We start from the raw sequence: 22,160 nt of genomic DNA on the forward strand, positions 1-22,160 counted from the left end.
CATAAAACATTGAATACTGATAAAAAAACATTTAATAGACACTTTAAATGTGAAATTAAAAGTAGGTGGCAGCAAGTCACTGCAACTGAACCGAATCATTTAAACGGTTGATTCATTCAGACAAAACAGCTGTTGCTCAGAGACGCAAATTGAAATTATATTTGTTGGCGAAATAGAGCAAAAACAGTCAATTTTGTGTATAAAATATAAGTGTGTTAAATTAAATTCTTGTTTATTTAACTGCTTTATAAAATCAATATCACATTTGTAATCATGTTGCTTTTTGGTGGGGAAAAAAACCCAACAAACAAACAAACAAAAAAAGTCAGTCTTCGCGTGATTAACTATATGAAATGATATAAATGTATACATTTCTGCCACCATATCTTGAATTTTGTGATCATTCTTAATCTAAATGCATTTTAATAAACTGAATCATGCAGTGAAAGAACGCGCACTGGTCTATGGTAGCTGATGTTAGCAAAACAAATTAACTATATTTGCCTTTTGTCTTTTGGATAATTAGCTGTAAATTCGAGGCACAGGTAGCTAGTCTTTTGTTTATCACCACTCACCTCCACACCAAGATAAACACAACTGGAGAGGGAGGGGGTTCTCTGCCTGTCTGTGATGTGCATGTGCCGATCAATGTGTGCTACACTGCTGTGCTGCGTGCGCCTGCGCCGAGACGCGGAGGGGAGAAAGGCATCGGAACTCGACAGTCTCAACATTATCCGACCCGACCTGATATTTGGATTTTTTTATTTGCTTGACAGCGAAAGCTGTGCGCAAACAGAAACACATACGCATACATATATACATAGGCCTATTCATTTATAAAAAAAAAAAAACTCCCTAGAAAAAAGGGCACTTTCTCTCGAGGAAGAAAAAGGGCAGGTGCTCCAGCCCCCATTTATGCCTATGTGTACACGTGCCTGCACCATTTATGCTCTGATGGATACCTCTATGTCAAAAAAAACTAAACATTTGGAGTTTTTTGATTCATTTGTTTCATTTTTCTAAGCTTTCTTAGCTTATTTTATTTTATTTTATTTTATTACTTTTTGTATGTTTGTTTTATGTTTAATAATTTTTTGTTAAATTGTAATAGTAGTATTAATGTATGAATATATCAATTTGTTTATTTGCTTTTTATTTTCTCTGTTAGTATTTTTGCTATAATATTATATTTTATTGTTGCACAATTGTATGAATTTTTTAAATTTTATACATTTATTTAATCTATCTATCTATTTATTTTATTATTTATTTTAGTTCAGATTTGAACTTAAGCATGTGCATTTACTTATTTATTGTTTCATTATTTGTATTCTTCTTTTATTTTATTTAATTACTTTTGGAATAAGATTTTTTATTTTATTTTATTTTATTTGATCATTTATATAATTTAATTACTTTTTGTATGTTTGTTTTATATTTATATATTTTATTATAAATTTCAATAATTGTATTATTGTAATCTATTTATTCATTTTACTTTTTATTTTCTCTATTAATATTTTTACTGTAATATCACATTTTATTGTTTCTGAATTTTTATTAATTTAAAACATTTTATACATCTATTTAATCTATCTATCTATTTATTTTATTTATTATTTATTTTTGGTCAGATTCACACTTAAGCATGTTTATTAAATAATTAATTGTTTTATTTATTGTTTCATTATTTGTATTGTTTTTATTTAATTTAATGTTTATATTAATGTAATCTATCTTAATTTGTTTAATTACTTTTGGAATAAGAATGAGGGAGAGAAGAGTGGAGAAGACAGAAGAGGCAGATATGAACTCATGTTGACCTCATAAGCATCATGGCTCGATGTGTCGGCGCACAGCTCTGAATTCTGTCAGTGTTTTAATGACATTTTTCCAATTGCTCTGATTACTCATTTGTTTGCTTACCTCTCTAGCTTTGGCCGCTGTTTCAGGGCTCAGACGTCCAGAAGCGATAACAGGTAATGAAAAGAGCGTAATGCATTGAAAGAGAGTGATATGTTTGTCAGACGACATGGTAAACATTACATTATTCAGCACAGTTCAAAACACTAATGTGTTTTAAATGCATATTTACCTCTCTAATTCAACACTAATGATAAACATCATTATTGCCACCAGTGTGTCCATACAGGTGATGGAAGCAATTATATAATAAGATTCATCACATTGGAGAGTGACACTATATTCCAATCCAATATAAAAATAGAAAGTCCACACGCTGACCTTCTGACTGCTAGTTGTGTGTCGTTCTAGTGTAAGTAAATTCCCTCTTAATCCCAGCTCCCATTGATGAATCTTAGCTTCTCGCACTCTAGATGCAGCCTAATTGAATTTCCTCGGTCACAATGAAAACTTACTCCAACCTGCCAGTTTTGGGCTGCACCTTTGATAAGCAAATGACCCCCGTGGAATTGAGGTCACCGGCAGCAAAAACAAGAGTGAGTGAAAAAAGAAGTCTCTGCGCCAGTCAGCCTCCGTATCGACTCACAAGAGAATAAGAGCAGCGATGTCAGTGCAGGTTCTTGAGTCTTGTCTGTATTTCTAGACACACACATGCCGTTTGATTTAGCAGCCTCATCCTCCTCACCATAAAAGTCCTTTATAGCAGTAATGAGAACTGTTACTCACACATTTGGAAGGATAACATGCTTGAATAATGCATCTCTTTGTCACCTAGTCGCTCTTTTAGCAGCGTTTGCCGCTCCTTTTGGGAGCTGTTGGTGCAGACACAAGGAACAGATGTTCGCCACTGCAATAATATGTAGAGCAGTCACTGTAAAGTCACGCTGGGACTGAGATAAAGTTATGGTGTAGTGTGTCGGAACGGGATGTTATCATATCCCTGGATTCTACTGTAAATGCACTGTCGAATCCGACCAGGACCCTGCTTGTTCCCTGGAGGAAATATCTCATCCATGGTTTTTCCTGTGGGACTCTGGGCTTTTTTACAAATATCACAGTTTAAAGGATAGTTTAAGACTGAAATTATGAAAATTCTGTAATGATTTACTCACTCTCATGTTGTTCCAAACCTCAAAAAGATATTTTGAGAAGTGTTATTTTGTCTAGAAACTATTTAGTTTGGTTGCAAACCATATCTGTCCTTGATTGGAACAACATGAGGGTGAATAGATGATGGCAGTTATTTATATATATATATATATATATATATATATATATATATATATATATATATATTATTTTTTTTATTTTTTTTTTGCTGTGTGTGTGTGTGTGTGTGTGGAGGGGTGGTTAATGGATCCCTATAAAGAATGGTTACTATGCAATAATTATAGTAAGTTTCAATAGGCCTAAGTGTTGGGAAATGTATAACTTTTTTTAGCTACCTTATTTTATTTTATTTAGTCATTTTTGCATTAACAGAAGCTAGGAGTACAGAGTACTAGGAATATTTGTTTATGTTTAAAGAACATAATATTCTTCAGTAATAAAAACTTCACGAGTTAAAGACTGATGTTTGCATAAAGTCTTTTTGCAGCATCTCTCAGAGTGTTTCATTTTTAAAACACTATATCTGTAAGTTTAAAATCAAAAAGAAAAACGGGGGAAAAAGTATTTCTTTTTTTTGGTTTGTTTGTTTGTTTTATTCATTCTCAGTATTCCTTGTGATGCATGCATTGAATTCTGGGAAATGCCTGGGAACTGGCTGACCTTGTGGTCTGTTATGAAAAATATACTCGGTTCGGCTCACCCCAGAATGGAAAGCAGCATCATTATTATTCAGAATTTTTACGTCTGTATTTAATAATTTGTTAGATGTCAACGTAGAAAAATGGGACGGGTTATGAATTTTTAACAATTAATTTTGAAGGTGTGCCGCATGTATTGTGTATGCAGACAACACAACACGACAAAAGCATAAAGCAATAATTCCAAATTACGATCCCATCTCCACAGGGCCTTTTTTCTTTGAGGGTCTAATAAATGTGTCTTCTTTTTGGTATAATTTCCTCCGTTTGTGGGGTTTCACACAGTATTGGAAGCAGGTGTTCGCGTGTGACACTCAGTCTTGAGTCAATTATTCTTTAACCTCGTGACCTCTCAGACCCCAAAGGGAGGGTTGCCACAGCGACCTCGCTCAAGGGCTCAGGGGTGAAGGTTTTAATGGTGTTCCTAGTCAAAGACTTCATACTCGGTTAATTACTCATTATACAAATCTACATTACAGTATTATCTTGGCCTATCATGCAGCTAAATCTGTCATGCAGGAAAAGTGAATTTTCACGCCTGAGTAGCGGTGCAGGCCATGTGGCATATTCACAAAAGTGAACGAAACCGAATGTGGCGGCCTCAGCGGTTCGTTCTGAAGCACAGAGGGAGTATGAGGTCAGAAATCCGGGTAATTGCTGCTAAAAGAAACAAAAAGCAATTAATAAAACAATCAGTGTTTAAGATGGCTTTTCCTCTGACTATTTCAGGACTACGCCTTTTTCCCTTAATTGTATTTTACGATTTAATGCGAACGATAATTAAATTCTCTGAAAAAATCACCCCTTTTAGTGGTCTAATATCATAACTATTTCCGCTCATATTGAATTGGTTACACAATCTGAATTAAATGCAATGCGAGCGGAGCAATTAATTGAGAGTGTGTTATTTTCAGTGCACTTATGTTTGTCTGGATTAGAGATTTGTGCATTGAATCTCATATTTCTGACTTGTTGCAAAAGCGTTTCCAGACGTTGTGTCAGAGGAGAGCGAGATTGTCTGAGAGGTCCATTTTGATGTTGACGCCCTGAGTAACACTGGAGGGTGGTTTAAATCTAACAGTAATTGCATGTGCTCCAAATGTCTGCCAAGATAGTGAGACACAAGCTCTCTGTGCTGCCCTATTTATTTCCTCCCAGAGACTCTCTGCCAAGTGGTGATGAATGTGATGTACATTGATTTGTGACAGACAGGTTGGAGCAAGAACTCAAATGACCAGCAGGATTTGAGATGATGCATTTCTGTCACATTGCCGGAGCGTCTGACCACACCACAGCTAATTGCAGAATGCGGTTTTGTGCTTATTATGACGCATTGACATTAAATGCTTGACTGCTCATTCAGTGCAGTATGAGTTCAGAACCTAGTGTACGGTCTACCTAGACACCATATTTTTAATCAAATTTTTAATATATATATATCTCATTGATTCAAAAAAATAAAAATCAATTTGAACATTGAAATGATGTCCAAAAATCCATTTGAATGCAGCTCTGATGCTCTAAAAAAATTATTTAATGCATTCAAATTATGCTCAAAAAATCAATTATAATGTTGGAATGATGCCCAAGAATCTATTCAAACATTTACTTCTACCCAAACATTGATTTGAATGTTTTTAAATGTACCTATAATGCACTACCAAAGAACATGTGAAACATTTTTGAATGTCCAGATATGGACGAAAATAGATGTACACATTTGACCTCACCTATTATGTACAGAATTTGTACAGTTTGAATATTTAAAAAAAAAAATTGCTTTGAACCTTTGTCTGACGCCCCAAAAGCAATTTCAGTGTGAGAACATATCTATGATGTGGTAAATTTATTTAAATGTTTAATTATACACAAAGAAATCACATTATGAGTTCAAACACAACTAAGATGCACAGAAAACATTTGAAATGGGTAGAAATCTGTTTGAGCATTTGAAGGCACACATGATGCACTAAAATCTATTTAAACATTTGAGTGGTACCCCTACATTATTTTGTTCATTTCATGCACAAACATCAATTCAAAAAATTGCAAATGTACTGTATGAGGCACATTGGCGAAGATTTGAAATGCCCAGAAATCTGTTTAAGCATTTGAATACAATTATGATTAACAAGCATTTTTGATGACGCAATCAATCAATACGTTTTCAATATCAACGTGATGCCAAAATATTTAAGAGTACATTAATACTATGTCTATAACTGCTCTGAGAGACACTTCATGATAATTTAATCGTTTCTTTGAGAAAAAAAAAATATGTATATATATTGTCGTATATAAACAGAATTAACTTAAAGGTCTTCACAACAACCTGTCAAAATGAAAGCTCAGTTTAACTTGAAGAAACTTTGACAGAAATACATTACTTATTGTTATGATAATATAATTATAAAAATAATAAAATTATTACTGAAACATTTTCTGGTAAATAAAAAAAAATGTTTCAGTAATAATTTTATTATTATTATATTATAATTGTATTAATTATTTACTTGTTTTTATTTACCAGAAAAATGTAAATACACAACACGTGATGCTTTTGATTATTAACATTTAATAAAACCATTAAAATTAAATCCAGAAAATTATTGGAAAACAGAATTTGGTAAAAATAAAACTAAATGTGAGAAGGAAAAAAAAGTATTTACATAGGGGCTTAAAAATGTAATATTTGTTCAACTTTTAATAGATTGCTGTTGAATTGTGTAAGTTTTGTGATTTAAGTTAATTAGACATCATTTATAATTAATAAACTTTCATTTAAATCAGAGTCTAGAAAAAATTAAAATGGAAAACAAAAAATGAATCCAGACAAAAAAAAACAACGGAATTTGGAAAAACATGAAAGGGAATTTAGGAAAAAATAAAACTGATTTCATACACTCTTAAAAATAAAAGTGCTTCAAAAGGTTCTTCACAGCGAAGCCATAGAAGAACCATTTTTGGCTTCACAAAGAACCATTCAGTCAAAGGTTCTTTAAAGAACCATCTCTCCTAACCCTTTTTATAATCTGAAGAACCTTCTTTCGCCACAAAGAACCTTTGTGAAACAGATTCTTCAGATGTTAAAGGTTCTTTATGGAACCATTTAGACAAAAAGGTTCTTCAATGGCATCGTAAAACACCTATATTTTTAAGAGTGTATAGGGCCCTACAAGCCAAATGAGAGAAAGGGATAAAAAGGGATGAGCAAGGTTGGATGGAGAGATAATCAAGGTTGGAGGGAGAGAGATTATGGGAGAAATTAGGAGGAAGGTGGTTGTTGAGGGGGATGTGGACATCTTCAAGGTCACACTTTCATGTTGAGATGAGCGATAGCTATGGAAGAAAATATCAGAGAGGCTTAGGGGTTGAGGAGATGGTCCAGAGATAATGAAAAGAAAAATGATCTTTGTCTAACCCCCTCCCTTCATTCTCAAAGAGAGCTTTATTATGCATTACACAGTTTGTGTTGTTGGTGTTGGTTAACTCTGATGATGTTCATTTGTAATTGTCAGCTGAAAATGAATCCTTTTGTTGGATGACTTCACACCAGTTGTTGTAGACATTATTCACCCTGCTGCAGCTGACAAATTATCACTTCATTCCTCTTTTCTTTTTTTTTTGCCCTTTTTAATTTTTATTTTCAGAAAAGACCTCTGAGCTTTGATGGGATAATCCTAGCCACTCATGTCTGAATGGAAACACACTTTTTTTCGTAACCAGGAAAAATATCTCCCACTGGAAGCTCACATAAATATTAATATCTGTTTATTTATTAATTCATCCCAGAAAGCACATTAGAGTTTGGGATTTTCTATTTCGAGGTGGTTTTGTATGTCATACACTTCCTGCATTTAGCTAACAATGATTGTGACGGCGTTCAATCATCTGTCAGTATTCCATGAATTAGTCAAGCAACAAAAATGTTTATCTGCACAAAACTTAGTTTGTTAATTTGTGTCCCCTCATCTCAAATGGTTGGCAGCTCTTCACTGGACATGGTGAACCTGCAAAAAACCTTTGGAAACAGTGGACAGTTTGCCATGTCTGTGAAAAGTCTGACAGCTGTGATAAATTTTGCATTGTTGCCAAAGTTTTGATGAACCACTGCCAGTAAAGAGCTGCTAATTTCTGCCAACGAATTTGCCACATAACCGCAAGTTTGACGCAAATAAACAGTTTTTACAAGGGCCGGGTCTCAGCTCGCTTCAGTTGAAGGACTGTTTCTGAATGCCTCTCTCTGTCTCTGTCAATGGTGCTGAGCTGAACATGTTTGCTTTGTCTGGTTTGGTCCCAGGACTGCCGGTGATGCAGGTGAAGATTGACATCTCCAGACAGCAGGTGGAGAAGATCTTCGGTCTGGAGGATTACTGGTGTCAGTGTGTGGCCTGGAGCACTACAGGAACCCAGAAGAGCCAAAAGGCATATGTGCGGATCGCCTGTGAGTTCAGCTCTGCTATCTTAGAACACAAACATTTTTACCGAATGCCATCTTCTGCCGTCTAATCTGTGATAGTGTGATAAATGTGAGCACAGTGGTTCTTAACTGGTAGGGAGGCTTCCTCAAAATGGTCACAGGTCTGTGTTGATCTGGATTGGAGGGAAAAAATAAATGCAAAAGCTAAAGGCAATTAATAAATGGCAACTAATCATGTAGTATAATGCAGATATAATAAAAATAAAATAAAGATGCAGTTCCAAAATAAAGAAATATTTATATTCCAGAGAGAGATGGTCATATTTTATTTTATTTTATTATTTGGTAAAAACAATACAGTAAAACAGTAATATTGTGAAATAATATTAGCATTTAGAATAACTGTTCATTTATTTTATTTTATTCTGTTTTATTTAATAATTTATTCCTGTAATGGCAAAGCTGAATTTTCAGCATCATTACTCCAGTCTTCAGTGTATTGTTTTAAATAATAATAATAATAAAAAAACATACTGAGTGATTATCAACAAAACTGGAAGAAAACATTTGCCGTATTTTTTCTCGTTATTACCTAAATAAAATGTTGTGCATTCAAAGAAACTTCACAATGCAAGAAACCAGTCATTATATATGGGTTTAGACGGATAAATGTGTTTTGTGCCATCAGTTATTGACTTAATATAAAATACTAATAATTAATTTCAGTATTTTTATTTATTTAGTTAGTTATTTTGTATACGGAATTAAATAAAATGTTGGTATGAACATCATTTCATCCCCAATGTAAAATATCAGTCCCAAAGCAAAAAAAAAAGAGAATCACAGATTCCACTAAAAAATACAGACCCTGAACGGACAAATAATATTAATAGCTGACCTCTATGGGTGCTGTGAGTGGAAAACACAATACTTAACAGTAATAAACTCCATTTATTTGAATACCTTTATACTCAAATACTGTGTAATCAGTTTGTTTAGGTAAAAAGCACGACTAACCAAATTAAAATGTCTTTAAAGTTTATGGTGGAGCTTATCACTCCACCATAGAGTGTTTTGGTAAAGATATACTTTCTATTAAAAGTTATTTTGGAATTCCATTTAGCCAATCAATCTAACCACTTATGTTCCATTTTTCCTCAAGGCTGATTGATTCAGTTGGTTTTATGACTTATTTAATGTTTGATTGGGAAGTTTGATCAGGAAGAGCCTGTGGCAAGGAAATCTGCAATGTAACACTTTGTAATTGCCTCAAGAGGCCTGGTGGTTTTGATATCTCTGTTTGATTAAACACCAGGAAACCACACCACCGCACCGCCTCACTCAGAACAAACGTCAGCACAAAACATCCTTACTTTAATGTAGCGTCTAAAAGAAGATACAATACAGTCATATGTATACAGTATATATTTTGTCTAAAACAATGATTAAAGCATTGTGCGATTAAAATGGGTTTGGGATTTGTCTCAGTATGGTGCTTATAAATATTATACATGGATATTTATCTAGATTCACCTCCAATTCACTTTTGGGTAATGAGAAGGACTTTTAAAGAAATGCTTCACTTAGAAAAAAAAACCCCGGACCACCCAAGAATGATTACAGCGACCAGGTGCTCTGAAAAGGTACTATAAAAGTGGTTCAAACGGTTTGTGTGTTACATAACTTTCAGTCTGTTCCTCAACACAAATTCCTGTACAACTTCTGAGCACTTTCAATATAGCGCATGAGTCATATGGACCACTTTTGTGTCATTTATATGGTACTTCAGTCTTTTTTGGAGCTTGAAAGCCCAGGTCCCTATTCATTGTAATTCCACTAGGGTGAAATATTCCTTTAACAAACCTCATTACTTTGAGAGTTTTCCTCTCAAAGTCATGACAATGTCATCTCAGGACTTGATGGCCATTTAATCCGTTGTGCCTCTCTTATTCCCATTAAATCCTATTTAATTAAATTGAATGTCAAAGACCCCTCTTCACCTCTTAATGTTTGCCAAGGCCTGATTGGTGAAGACAGGCATGACATCTGTTTTCAGGAAACGAAATGACTGGCAGTGCCGTCGTTATTGAGAGAGATTTTATTCCCCAGCATCTGAACTGCAGACGAGTCCGCTGTCTCAATGGACACCTTCTTCCAAAAGCTTTTTCGTGTCATAACAGCTATAAACGTTTATGCAAATATTGTTTTGAAATTGTGCCATACGTAGTCAGGAGGGCAAGAAAGCCCTCCATCAAGAGTAATGCAATTTTGACGAGCAAATACAATTCGACTCGCATCAACACACCCAGGGGTTTTAGGTGGAGTGGGTGGTCGTGCAGATACCACAGCCTCGGTGCGGTATCGAGTAGTGGAGGAAGATAATGCAATTCCTCTTTGTTGATGCTTTGCCTGGGGGCTGCAGACAACCATTCTCTGAAGCAACCAAGCAGGGTCTAATAAGCGCTCGGGTCTGTGATATGGATCCTTCCAAGAGAGAAAGGCCGCTCACGGCTCCTGGTAAACGTACACGGTGCAAACATAGCCCTGCGTTATATATGGAGTAGCTCTGAACCCCAAAAAACACATAGCTAAATATGACACAGATAATGTTAGATTAAATGGCTTGGCAATTTACCTTCCTGGTGATACATGTACACATTCTCATCCACTTTATGACTATTGGAGGATTTTAGTCGATATTTTGGCTTCAGAGCCCATAGGGAAAAAAGAGAAACCTAGAATTTCCCCTAGAATTTTGATGAATGCCCTCCTCACACATTTGTGTACATTTGATAATATGAATGCCCTCTTCAAATGTACACACACAAAGGCTTGAATTTAAGACATGTATTTGAATTGAAAATAAAATGTGTATATACATTTGGATTACACAAATGTATATAAACTAATTAACCTGATGCAAATTTGTGATTGATGCAAAAATAAAACAGAAGATTTCTGTAGTAGTATTAATAAAATTAATTTGTTTTAAATGCACAGTAACCAGGTTCATACATTTATCATGCAGTTTCAGTCTCATACATTTTAACTAACTGAATATTGCTCATTCCAGAGTTAGTCATATTTAACCATGATCGTACTTTATAACTGAATAAATAGTGTTTCCACAATTGCAGTTGTGCATAATGCATCATATCATGCACACATATGCACAGCATGTCAGAACACATACTCACCATGCCACTTCTCTGAGGATACTAACTAATTTAATTTTACACTAATTATTAAACACATTTAATATTAAATATACCGTGCACTACATGTTCTGTGCCTTTTTGCGTATTGCGTGGCATACACAACCATTGCATTATCTTTAGTTTATTATGCACATCGGAAAAGCTTATATGTTTTAGTTACAGTTGTGCTTGTAAGTTAGAATATATATGTTCCAAATGCACCTAATAACTAATAAATGGAATGATTTTGCTCTGCAGATCTGAGGAAGAACTTTGAGGAGGAACCGCTGGGTAAGGAAGTGGCACTGGATCAGGAAGTCCTTCTGCGCTGTCATCCTCCTGAAGGTGTTCCTTCTGCAGAGGTGAGAGCAAAAAGTAAACATTTTAACACCCAACAGCTCTGCTAATTATCCCTCTCGTTAATGTACTCCTACAAATATACCAACGAGCCAGAAATCTGACGCCTTTCACCATATTGCGTCTGTTCCATGAGCTGGACTTGGATGAGGAACCACACAATGTGATTTGGCAGATCTGGAAGTCCCATTAATAATACATGTATTTTTGCACTGGTGCAGGACTAGACCAGCCTGTGACCAGCTGTTGCAGCTCAAGATGGCCATACAAATTTCCAAACCAAAAAGCAACGACATATTTGTTCTATGTTGTCATATTAAATATTAAATTCCAATTTCACTACCAACATGACTGATACTGTATATTTAACTTCATTCATTCTTTTTTCAGTCAATTTCAAAAGAACATTCCGGGTTTCATACAATTTCAGCATTATTATGGCAAAATTATAATTACAATGGTAAATAATTTTGACTAATTCATCAGATTAGTATCATTATTATAAATCATAGTTACAATATAAATTAATTCTTGCAATGAATGTTGCCAAGTTTAAAAGCAGAAAAGTTAAACTATATGATTATATATAAATTTTACTTTCTGTGATAACAAACCACGATAAGTAAAAATGAAATCACAAATATTTATTCATTACCAAAGTATTATCATAATCCCAATTCCTGCTTTTAGTTGTATTTCTGATTTCAAAGTGCTAAAGAAATGTTCTGATTTCCTAATTTTTTATTGTACAAAAAAAAAAGAAAAGAAAGAAAGACAGAAAAATGTTAATCCACTTTTCTACTGCCCTGTGCTGCCATGCAGTGCCTGCCAAAATTTAACATCTTCAGTCCAGGCAGGGTCTTTGGGAGCTGCCCAGAATGGTCGCTGGATCCGGTAGCATACAGAGTGTTTTCCATTCGTTTGAGCCAGATTGAAGCTGTGAAATGTTTTCTCATGTGTATATCTCTAGGTGGAGTGGCAGAGAAACGAGGAGCTGATCGACCCCAAGACTGACCCCAATTTCTTCATCACCGTGGACCATAATCTCATCATCAGACAAGCCCGCCTGGCCGACACAGGCAACTACACCTGCGTGGCCAAAAACATTGTGGCTCGACGAAAGAGCTCCTCGGCTACTGTGATTGTCTACGGTGTGTTTCTTCTCATACTTTGTTCCATTCTTAAATCACAGATAAAAGGACTTCACCTTTCAACAGCCTGACAAAAGTTTGGGATGGTTTTGACCCAGAGTCAGGGGTAATTTACTGAGAGTTAGGCTAGCTTTGATGGACAACTCTATTTTGATCAGACTTTGAGAAAAAAATATACTTACTGCTTTGTGAAAGTTTATCAGTGTTGTACTATAACAGCACTATCAGTAGTCTCCATTCAGTTGATTTTGAACATTATCTATTTTTATTTATTTGGATATATATAGGCCTGAAAAAAAACATGAGTTGTTTTGCAAGTTGCTCCACATAATTTCTATTTTGTGAATAATTTTCTTTAAATATGGAGATGTATATCTAGAAAGTGATAGCTTTTAAAATGATTAGTTTTTTTTATTATTCTTCAGTCACAATTAACTAGAAAAGAAAGTGCTCAGCAATTGGTCGGAAAGTGTGAGAACCCTGTCATTTGAATAATTTTACTTCCTTTAATATTTTATTACATAATGTTAATGTAAATGCATTTGCATTTTATAATATATATTTACATGCACTTTGTAGATGTGGCTTAAGTGTCCAAATATATTTGAGGCCATTATGTTTCTTGTAGCCATCCTAAGCATTATAGCATGGCCGCATTCTGTTGTTATTTTGTATTAGCTTTAGCTTAGCTCCTCTAAAACTGTCCATGCTGTGAAAGATTGCAGTGACATTACAACATATCAGTTTGGGAGCAAAGCAGCCAGACAGTATCTCAGAAATCTCAGCAGAGCTGACAAACACTCACACTGTAGTTGGGCTTGTTGAATTAATGGAAGAAAGTGACTAATGAATGGGGTTTATAAGCTAGCTGACCTTTATTAAAATGCACAGTGGCAGAGCATCGCTAACCCCGGAGGGGTCCCAGGACAAGCGCCGTTCTAAAGGTAGCATGCATTACAACCCTGTACACGCTCTCTACTACTGATCCGGGCCGAGTCAAACATACACGACACATAGTACAGTACTGGGACAGATCTACTGAGAATACTCCTAAACCACAGACGGACATGTTAACGCTGGAGAATCTGCAGTCTTTTGTCAGAGATAATGTATTTGTTTTTATTATGAAGCCTAGCCTAAAGATAATAAGTCAAGGAACAGCTGTGTGATTTGCATTAAACAGGAATAAATGCGGACGTGCTTTTTAATACAGGGACTGCAAGTCAATCAGAGCAATCAGCGTGTTGTGTTTAATAGAGGAACTAAACTGACAATTATTTCTCAGACGAAGTGAGATTAGATAAATTGTTGCATTTTGTTCGAATTGCCTAAATTAGGACCATTTTGATGGAAGGCTCTGCAAAAGTGAGCTGAGAATATTTTCGCTCTATTGTTTGCTCTTTATGCTGTCAATCAATAAAGCTCTCACACAGGGAAAAAGAGAAATGGCACATGAATGCTAGGTGCAGCACCTTACAATTTGGAGGTTTCAAATTGTGCAATGTTCCCCAAGCAATTTGCTACCATTGTAGAAATTAATTAAAGAAAAATTCCCTGTGAATACCTTTTGATCAAAAGAACTATTAGGCATGGTCCTTTATGCTATTCTTTTTTTCCCCATGGCTTCACATTAAAATGTCAGTTTACTAATTTGAAGTCTTGCAGGCTTGCTTATTGGCTGAACCATAGGTGGTGTGAGAGCTGTTATTAGTGCTGTTGGACAGAGGCCGAGATGAATTTTAACAAGGCTGGACTTTACTTGACACAACGGTGCGCTAAGAGGTAATCAGGACCTGAGTTGCTGCGCAATTTCCTTCTTCGTGGTGAGCAATCAGTGGTAGAAGAGAGGCTAAAGAATTGATTCGGTCTGACCAGAGCAGAATTACGGAGCAGCTTCAGGCACAATATAGAGTCTGACCGCCGATCAAGGCTTCAGGACAACAAATCGGACGAGTTACCGGGGGAAGAAGAAATCAGATTTGCTTTGAATTCTCCCACCAAGAGTGAGGAGGCTGGGAACTTGATTATAAACCCTGCGTGAACTTTGGACTCGGGATCATTGTGGAATCCTTGCAGGATTATGCATTTCATGAGCCAGGATATTGGTGCCATAAAAACCATACTGTGTATCGGTGTAGAGCAGAAAACCAATATACACCCCGCGTGAACGTTGTCAGATGAAATCTAGGCTGTTTCCTTTAAGACATCCAACCCCCATGTGTCCCCCAGTTTGCTCAGTAATATTTAGTGATGACTTTTGTTAATATACAGCTTATAAAAGGTGATTGACTGATAGTGTTGCAAAAATTATGTTTGGTTCTTGTTACCACATCCAGATTTTGATTTTTTTTTTCAGAAGCAGCAAGCAATTTGGATGAGAAAATAATAACAGAATGTAAACAAATATTACAAAACAGGAGATCAAATAATGCATTTAGGGGTGGTCACACTACATGCCATTGACTATAAAGTTATACACATGGGAGTGCTGAAAACCAGAAATGCAAGCTCTAACAAAAAGTTTAGCATTTCACTGTGTTCCAAAGTTCAAGTTTGGTGAACTATGACGTAAGAATTTGTATAATAAACTATTAATATGTCACAGTGTGGCCTATTAGCTGAATTATGAGAACACAAACTTTAAAATTGCAGGCTTCCAGGAAAGTGGAGTAGATTGTATGTTTATTATATTTGGATTTTTTATTATTTGTTATATGTTAAATAAAAAAAATAAAACGATGCTGTGGAGTGTGACATCGTATCATCTAGTGTGACTGCCCCTTCTAGTATACAAGTGACATAAACCTTTGAAGTTTCAGACTTGGGGAGTGGCAAAATGCAGGCATATAAACATGTCAGAGTGGTGCTTCCACTTCATTGTGTTTGGCTGGTTATTCTATCATTCTGTTAATGCAATAGTGCCCGCCTACTGTGCTATAGCAATTGGTACTCAAATCAACCTAAATAAGTAAAATTGGTATAAGTAGACATGCAAATTATAGAGTAAACAACACCATTTGGAAATATTGGCTGCATCCAAAATCAGCATGTTCTTCTTTTGAATAAGTACTATATTTGTAATGCCGCCATTGTCATGTGACCTTTCAGCGTCAGTTGCATTGCTTCACCGCCATTCTCAAATCCTCTCCTGTGAATACTGTGAATCTGAACATACTGCTCACATACTATTTTCGCCTGCTATATAGTAGTGAAGTATGTGATTTCGGATGCAGCCATTGCATGTTAAAGGTACCCTATAGAAGTATAGTCTTTCTGTTGCCCTCTGTGGATGAAACACACAATTCCAATAGATTTGCAATAAATCATTTTTTAAGGCCTATAAAACCTTTAAACCTTAGTTTTTTTAGTTAAAAATTACATTTATGTTTATTTTAGTTCTTTTTGATTCCACTTCCTTTAATTTGTAATTGCAATTCTGCATCCTTTTTGCTACCTTAATTAATTAAATTAAATTAATTAAAAATTGTAATTGAATTAAAAGAGATCATTTCAGTTCTTAATGCGTTTTATGTACTGGCTGAATAATTCATTTAAAGAAAAAATAGACAAGGAATCCTCTGTGGTAGCACACAAATAGTTGCTTGTTCATAGTGTAAGATAAGTGCTGTTTCATTGACACAGAAACTGTGTAAACATCAATTGAACATGAATTTAGGCTGAATGAAAAAACAACAACAACAGAGATGGCAGCTGCTACACAGCTACCTCAAATCAACAGTAGAGTTAGCATAGCATCGATAACTTTTGACATTAACGTAGCTTTCGTGTGTTGCCGTTGTCCCTGTGGCCTGCCTTTAAGCACAGAGCTCATGTTTGTGGCTGTTTATCATCCTCGTGCTTGTCGGGTAATCCTGACTCGCTGTGTTCGTTTCCCCCTCTCCTTTGCACTGGGCGCACGAGCAGTGAACGGTGGCTGGTCCACGTGGGCCACATGGTCGGCCTGCAGTGCTGTCTGCGGTCGGGGGTGGCAGAAGAGGAGCCGGAGTTGCACCAACCCCACTCCCTTGAACGGCGGGACGTCCTGCGAGGGCCAGAGTGTCCAGAAAAGTGCCTGCACTGCCACCTGTCCAGGTAACGTCCACCGGGCGTCGCTCACTGCAGAGTAGAGCTAGATTAGCATTAGCACACAGACCCTTGCACGGTCCCCTTGCTCTAAGGCACCAGTAGCCCCCTCTCTGTAGGATGGCTAGCTTGATTGGCATTCGCTTTTTTGTGCTTAAGCAAAACTTTTTCATGTTTTTTTTGTTTCTTTTGAATTATTCATAGCTAAACCAGTGCTTGTGTGTCCATTCCGACCATCATGTTGATTTTGCTGTGCTCTGTGCTGCTTTCGCTTTTGCTGCATGAGGGCTTTTTCTGTTCGGTTGTAAGCAGGGTCCAAAATTAACTTGCTTGCCATTATGGCGAAAACATATTTTTTAGTTTTTTTCTTTCTTTCTTTTTTACGTTTATGTTGTGATGTTGTTTCTTACATTTGTCCGCAGATGGAGTTCTGGAACTTATTCTATACAGACTTGAATTAAGAATTAAGTCTTCAGTGTTTACGTTAAGTCTTTATCCAAAATTCCAATTCAGTTTATTTAAATTTAATTGGATTTAAGGAAGCAAACAGGTTGCAGAATTGAAGTACAAATTTAAATGTACACTACTGTTTAAATATTTTGGGGTTTGTATGAAGTCTCTTGCTCACCACTGCTACATTTATTTGATCAAAAATACAATAAAAACAGTAATATTGTTAAATATTATAATTTAAAAATAACTGAATTATTTTTTATTATATCTTAATATGTAATTCATTTCTGTGAATTTTCAGCAGTCTTCAGTGTCACATGATCCTTCATTTTAATATGTTAATTGGGTGTTCAAGAAACATTTATATATATATACATACATAAATATTTTTCAGCATTCTTTGACAGATCATTATATTTTGCACCATTTTTTGTACAGTGTAATTTTTGACCAACTTAATGCATCCTTACTAAATTAAAATTTTAATGAAAAAAAAAGGTTTTAAATGTAATTAGAAAAATTAAAATAAACTAAAATGTTAACTAGGAAAGCAATGTTTTAAAGCTGTTCAAACTAAATTTTACAGAAAACAATATAAAAATAGTTCATTTTGGTCCCTTGTTCAAAGCTGGCGGCAGAAAACTAAAAAGGCTTGTCTTTTAAACAGTCAGACAGTCAGCACAGAGTGATATTTACACTACTGCACATTTTATAAATTCAAAGATTAGCAAATGATTTGATGCTAGCGTGCTGTGTCACTGCTTAAGTTGTTTCCCTGACCTCCTTCACTGCTGTTAGTAGTACTTTCAAGGCTTGAGAGGGAACAGAGAAAGGAAGAGGAAGCAGCGCGGCTGCTTTTCCTCAACACTTATCGATCGCATGCAGTTTGAAATGAAAGTCAGGCTGCTTCATTTACAGGCTGACATTAGACTCAGGTAGATGGGGGAAGGGATTCTCCTGATTACTGCGATAGGCTCGTGAGTGTATTTCAGCAGGGACAAAAATGGCATTATGCAGGCGCTGCTGACCGGCGGAAAATATCCACGCTTAGTAAACAGGAGAGGAAATCGAAGCTTTTGTCAGCTGCAGCTCGTCTCTCTCGCTCACCCCCTCTCTTCCTCCTCTTCTCCAGTGAGAGGGTTTATCTACTTAAGCCAATCTCCTGTTTCATTACAAAGCATCCAGTGAAATTTAATAAGACACTGCTCTGTAAGTAACGTGCTCTCAAAATATGGCGTTTTTGATGAGCAAAGATACAAAGCATGGGGGAACGCCTCTGACAGAGCTCTGTGGGGATGGATTTCACATGATTACAACTTAAATAGCATTTCTTTGGGGGAGAAGAGAGACGGGGAAGGAAATATAGGCATGAACACTGTTAAAAAGAAACACTGGAAGTAGAATTTTTGAAAGCAGTGATGAGAAGTAGAGAGTGTACTATAAAAAATAATCCCATAAAATTTACTGTAAAAAATGGCAGCACATTACTGTAAAAATAAGATGGTATTGTTTTAGGTTTTACAGGGCTGAACTTAAATTTATAGTAAAAACTAAGTGGTATAATTTTTATATTCTATGCAATTAGTGATCAAACTCCATCGAACACCTGCAAGTAATAGGTGCGTAGGACAAAGGACCAACCAGGTGGATCGCCTCAACAGACAAGCAATTCCCGCACACTATTGTAACTTGCAAAAAAGTAATATTTATTAACACGTTTCGGTCACACGACCTACATCAGGAGTCTATGCAATGAGTCATATTCTATGCAATAAAATCAAATATATTTCGTACTTTACTTTCATTTTGCAATATACTGATAACCAGCAGATTATACAAGTTGTAAAAGAGGCACGTGATGAATCAAATTTCATCAAGTAGCCTTTCCACAATAATGGGAATGTCATTTTACATTTTTTACTGTAAACTTTAAGATGATTATTCAAACTGTACATTAAATAGTATTGTAATGTAAAATTACATAAAATATCCTGTTAGATCTACTACAGTACTATATACAGTTTCTCATTGTATATATTAAGGGAACTTACTGTTAACAAATTAAAAGTGTTTTTTTACTGTAAGGTTAAAATTAGAAACTGTTAAAATTACAAACCTTTTTCTAGTGTACAACAATTATTTGAGAAATTGGTTTGTTTGTCAATAATTCTTTCATTATTAAGATATTTTTCATTCAAACAAAGTGCAAATAGAAGTTTATGAAACTTAATTTCTGATGTGCCTCATTTTAAGCTATTCTATAATCGATGACACTTTTGCTTTGAAGCCATAAGGAAATGAGCTATATTTCATCCAAAATAATTGTTTATTCCAATAACTGTTAGTAATAAATGTAACCTGCTATCGAAGATTTGTTTTCAGTCCTTTGTTGAATGTTGAATACATTCTGATTGGTTCTGATTGTGTTGAGTCACGCCTCGGTTTTGTTCAGAGCAGATAAATAAGTTGCTTATTGCTGTAAACAGTACAGAGAGAGGGAGGCTGAAAAAAATCTGTGAAAAATAAAAATCGGAAGAAAAGAGGTTCACAGTGGTGTCCAGTGCAGGTTTTTTTTTTTATAAGGGTCATGCTGAGCGAGCGAGTTGGACGTTGTTCCCGTGGTGGTTTTATTCCCCTCGTGTACCTCAAACTCCCGACTGATTAATCCTGACATGGGTCGCAGCGAGGGAGCAGTGGTGTCCTGGCCAAGGAAGACTTAGTTGTGTTCCCAATCAAAAACAAGCACCTGCCTGCTTTAGTGTGCTCACCAGAGGACCGCAAATCCTGTCAGCGAGAGAAAAGGAGAAGGAGAGAGAGTGACCATCCTGTTCCATTTATCACCATACAAAGACACGCACAGACAACTGCAGGCCCTAAAAATTACATCTGAGACTTCATCCCGATTTATCAAAACGTGACTTCTGACTGCAGGAGGTATAAATCATCATTTACTGACTAGCTGCAGGTAGAGGCAGCGTGTTCCCAGAGCACAGTCAGACAGCAGGAGACAGAAAGAGAAACAGCAGAGCTTTGATAAACAACTCTGTATGTGAACACAGTCCATCGCCGCTGTTCTACTGATCCTCAGGACAGGGCGACTTTAAAGGACGTGACGTGATTCTTTGTGTAATGCGGCGAGCGTGTGATGCCGTGTGAATGCTGATGAAGCTGGATTCTTTTTGTAATGCGAAAACGTTGGACTAATGTTTCCAAGGCGCTCAAAATGTTATCCTCAACACCAAGGCTGCACAACCAGTTGAAATAAAATAATGTGATTATTATTACCCGCAAAAATGACATTAGGCTGTGAATGTAATTTCATATCTATGGTGGTGTGACTATATTCTTGGATTAGTAGTAGTAGTAGTAGTAGTAGTAGTAGTAGTATTGAATCTTAAAAAGTTGTTCAGTAAAACAATTTAAAGGGGTTTTAGAAAATAAATTTAAAGGTATATTAAGTACAATAATTCAAAATTGGACTGAAACACTATAATAACTAAAGTAGATCAAAAAGAGATAAAAAAAAACCTACACTCACAAGTCCAAGGACAGTGTGAATGCAAAGAGAGCCTTTGAAGTGTAAGTCTTTCTATTGGCAGCAGAGCAGAACCTTATTGGGAGTTTAAGTGTTTTGCACATCCTATTCAGTGTGTTTAAATATGATTTTTATGTCTTTTTGTACATTTGGCCTTGATATCTTAGCATGAGAAAAATAAATGTTAAATGTTTATCATATTGCCATTTAAATCACCATTGCATTATTTGTCCATATAATCCCAAAACCAAACTGTACAGTTCAGTTCTGAACCTGAGGACTCATCTGCATGATGTGCTGGCTTGCCATTTCCTCCTCTCTCTCTCTCCTTCCTTTTCTCATGGAAAATGATTACCATAGTCTCAAGAATCAATAGTACTACGTTTTTTTTTTCTTCTTTCCAATCTTTTCAAAAGGAACAAACCAGTAACTTAGCACAATTGGCCAATCAACTGGATGAGTTCAGCTGTGAAGAGTCTAATGTAATAAGTGGGCTTAAAAGGGCTAATTGACCCTGATGAGCCTCTTGTACCAGCTCTTGTTGAATCACTGGCTGGTTAGACCTTTAACACCGTGAAGAGGCTGCTTCATCTAAACCAGACACGTCAGAGACGTCAGACTTCTCATCTAACACATACACACACACAAAGACAATCCTCACCTATGACTGGAGAGCCTTGTGACATTAATGGACTCTAAGGAGCAAATCATCTAATACAGAATGCAATCCCTTCACATTTCTCTAAAACTTTTCTCTTTTGAGTACTTTTAAAGCTCAGAGCAAGTGCAGATTAATTTGGATTCTTTATAGCATTTTTAACATGAAATTGAAATATTAAAAAAGGGGGAACAAAACAAAAGTTAACATCAGAAAATGCTCCATTTTTTTCTCTTTCACTGATGCATTATCGTTAGTCTGATATGTTCAGCATGGAACCATACCAGTGTCTTAACTGGTGGAGAACAAACAGGCCTTCCAGCTTATGTTGCAGTATGTTTTCAGGACTCACACCAAATGTTTTCCTCTTCTCTGCATGCTAGCCTATTCCGCTGCTCTTTATCTCTTAGTAACGCCCACCCCCTTCAAGTTTTTTAACAGATAAAATGTTGGCTTATATAAATATGAATTAGGTTTGGAAGAAGGCTCAGTGCCAAAAAGATGAAAATCTTTCTTTTTTTTTCTTTCTTCTTTTTTTTTACCATGTTATTTTGTGCAAGTCTTTGCTTTCAGTG

The 22,160-nt window shown here is 35.8% G+C and overlaps 1 protein-coding gene across 2 annotated transcripts in view; it reads left to right on the plus strand.

The window, feature by feature from the left end:
• The window catches only part of LOC306852812 (netrin receptor UNC5A-like), a 184,266-nt gene that overhangs the window by 113,878 nt on the left and 48,228 nt on the right, over positions 1-22,160 (plus strand). Inside the window, exons 3-6 of one of the 2 annotated variants that reach the window (XM_079389906.1) lie at positions 8,032-8,175; positions 11,607-11,710; positions 12,676-12,856; positions 16,781-16,948. In XM_079389906.1, the coding sequence (XP_079246032.1) occupies positions 8,032-8,175; positions 11,607-11,710; positions 12,676-12,856; positions 16,781-16,948 (597 nt within the window). The remainder of the gene's footprint in view (positions 1-8,031; positions 8,176-11,606; positions 11,711-12,675; positions 12,857-16,780; positions 16,949-22,160) is intronic. The other variant, XM_079389907.1, reaches the window with a different exon arrangement.

The sequence above is a fragment of the Barbus barbus genome, assembly GCF_936440315.1.
Source record: "Barbus barbus genome assembly, chromosome: 33".
NCBI lineage: Eukaryota > Metazoa > Chordata > Actinopteri > Cypriniformes > Cyprinidae > Barbus > Barbus barbus.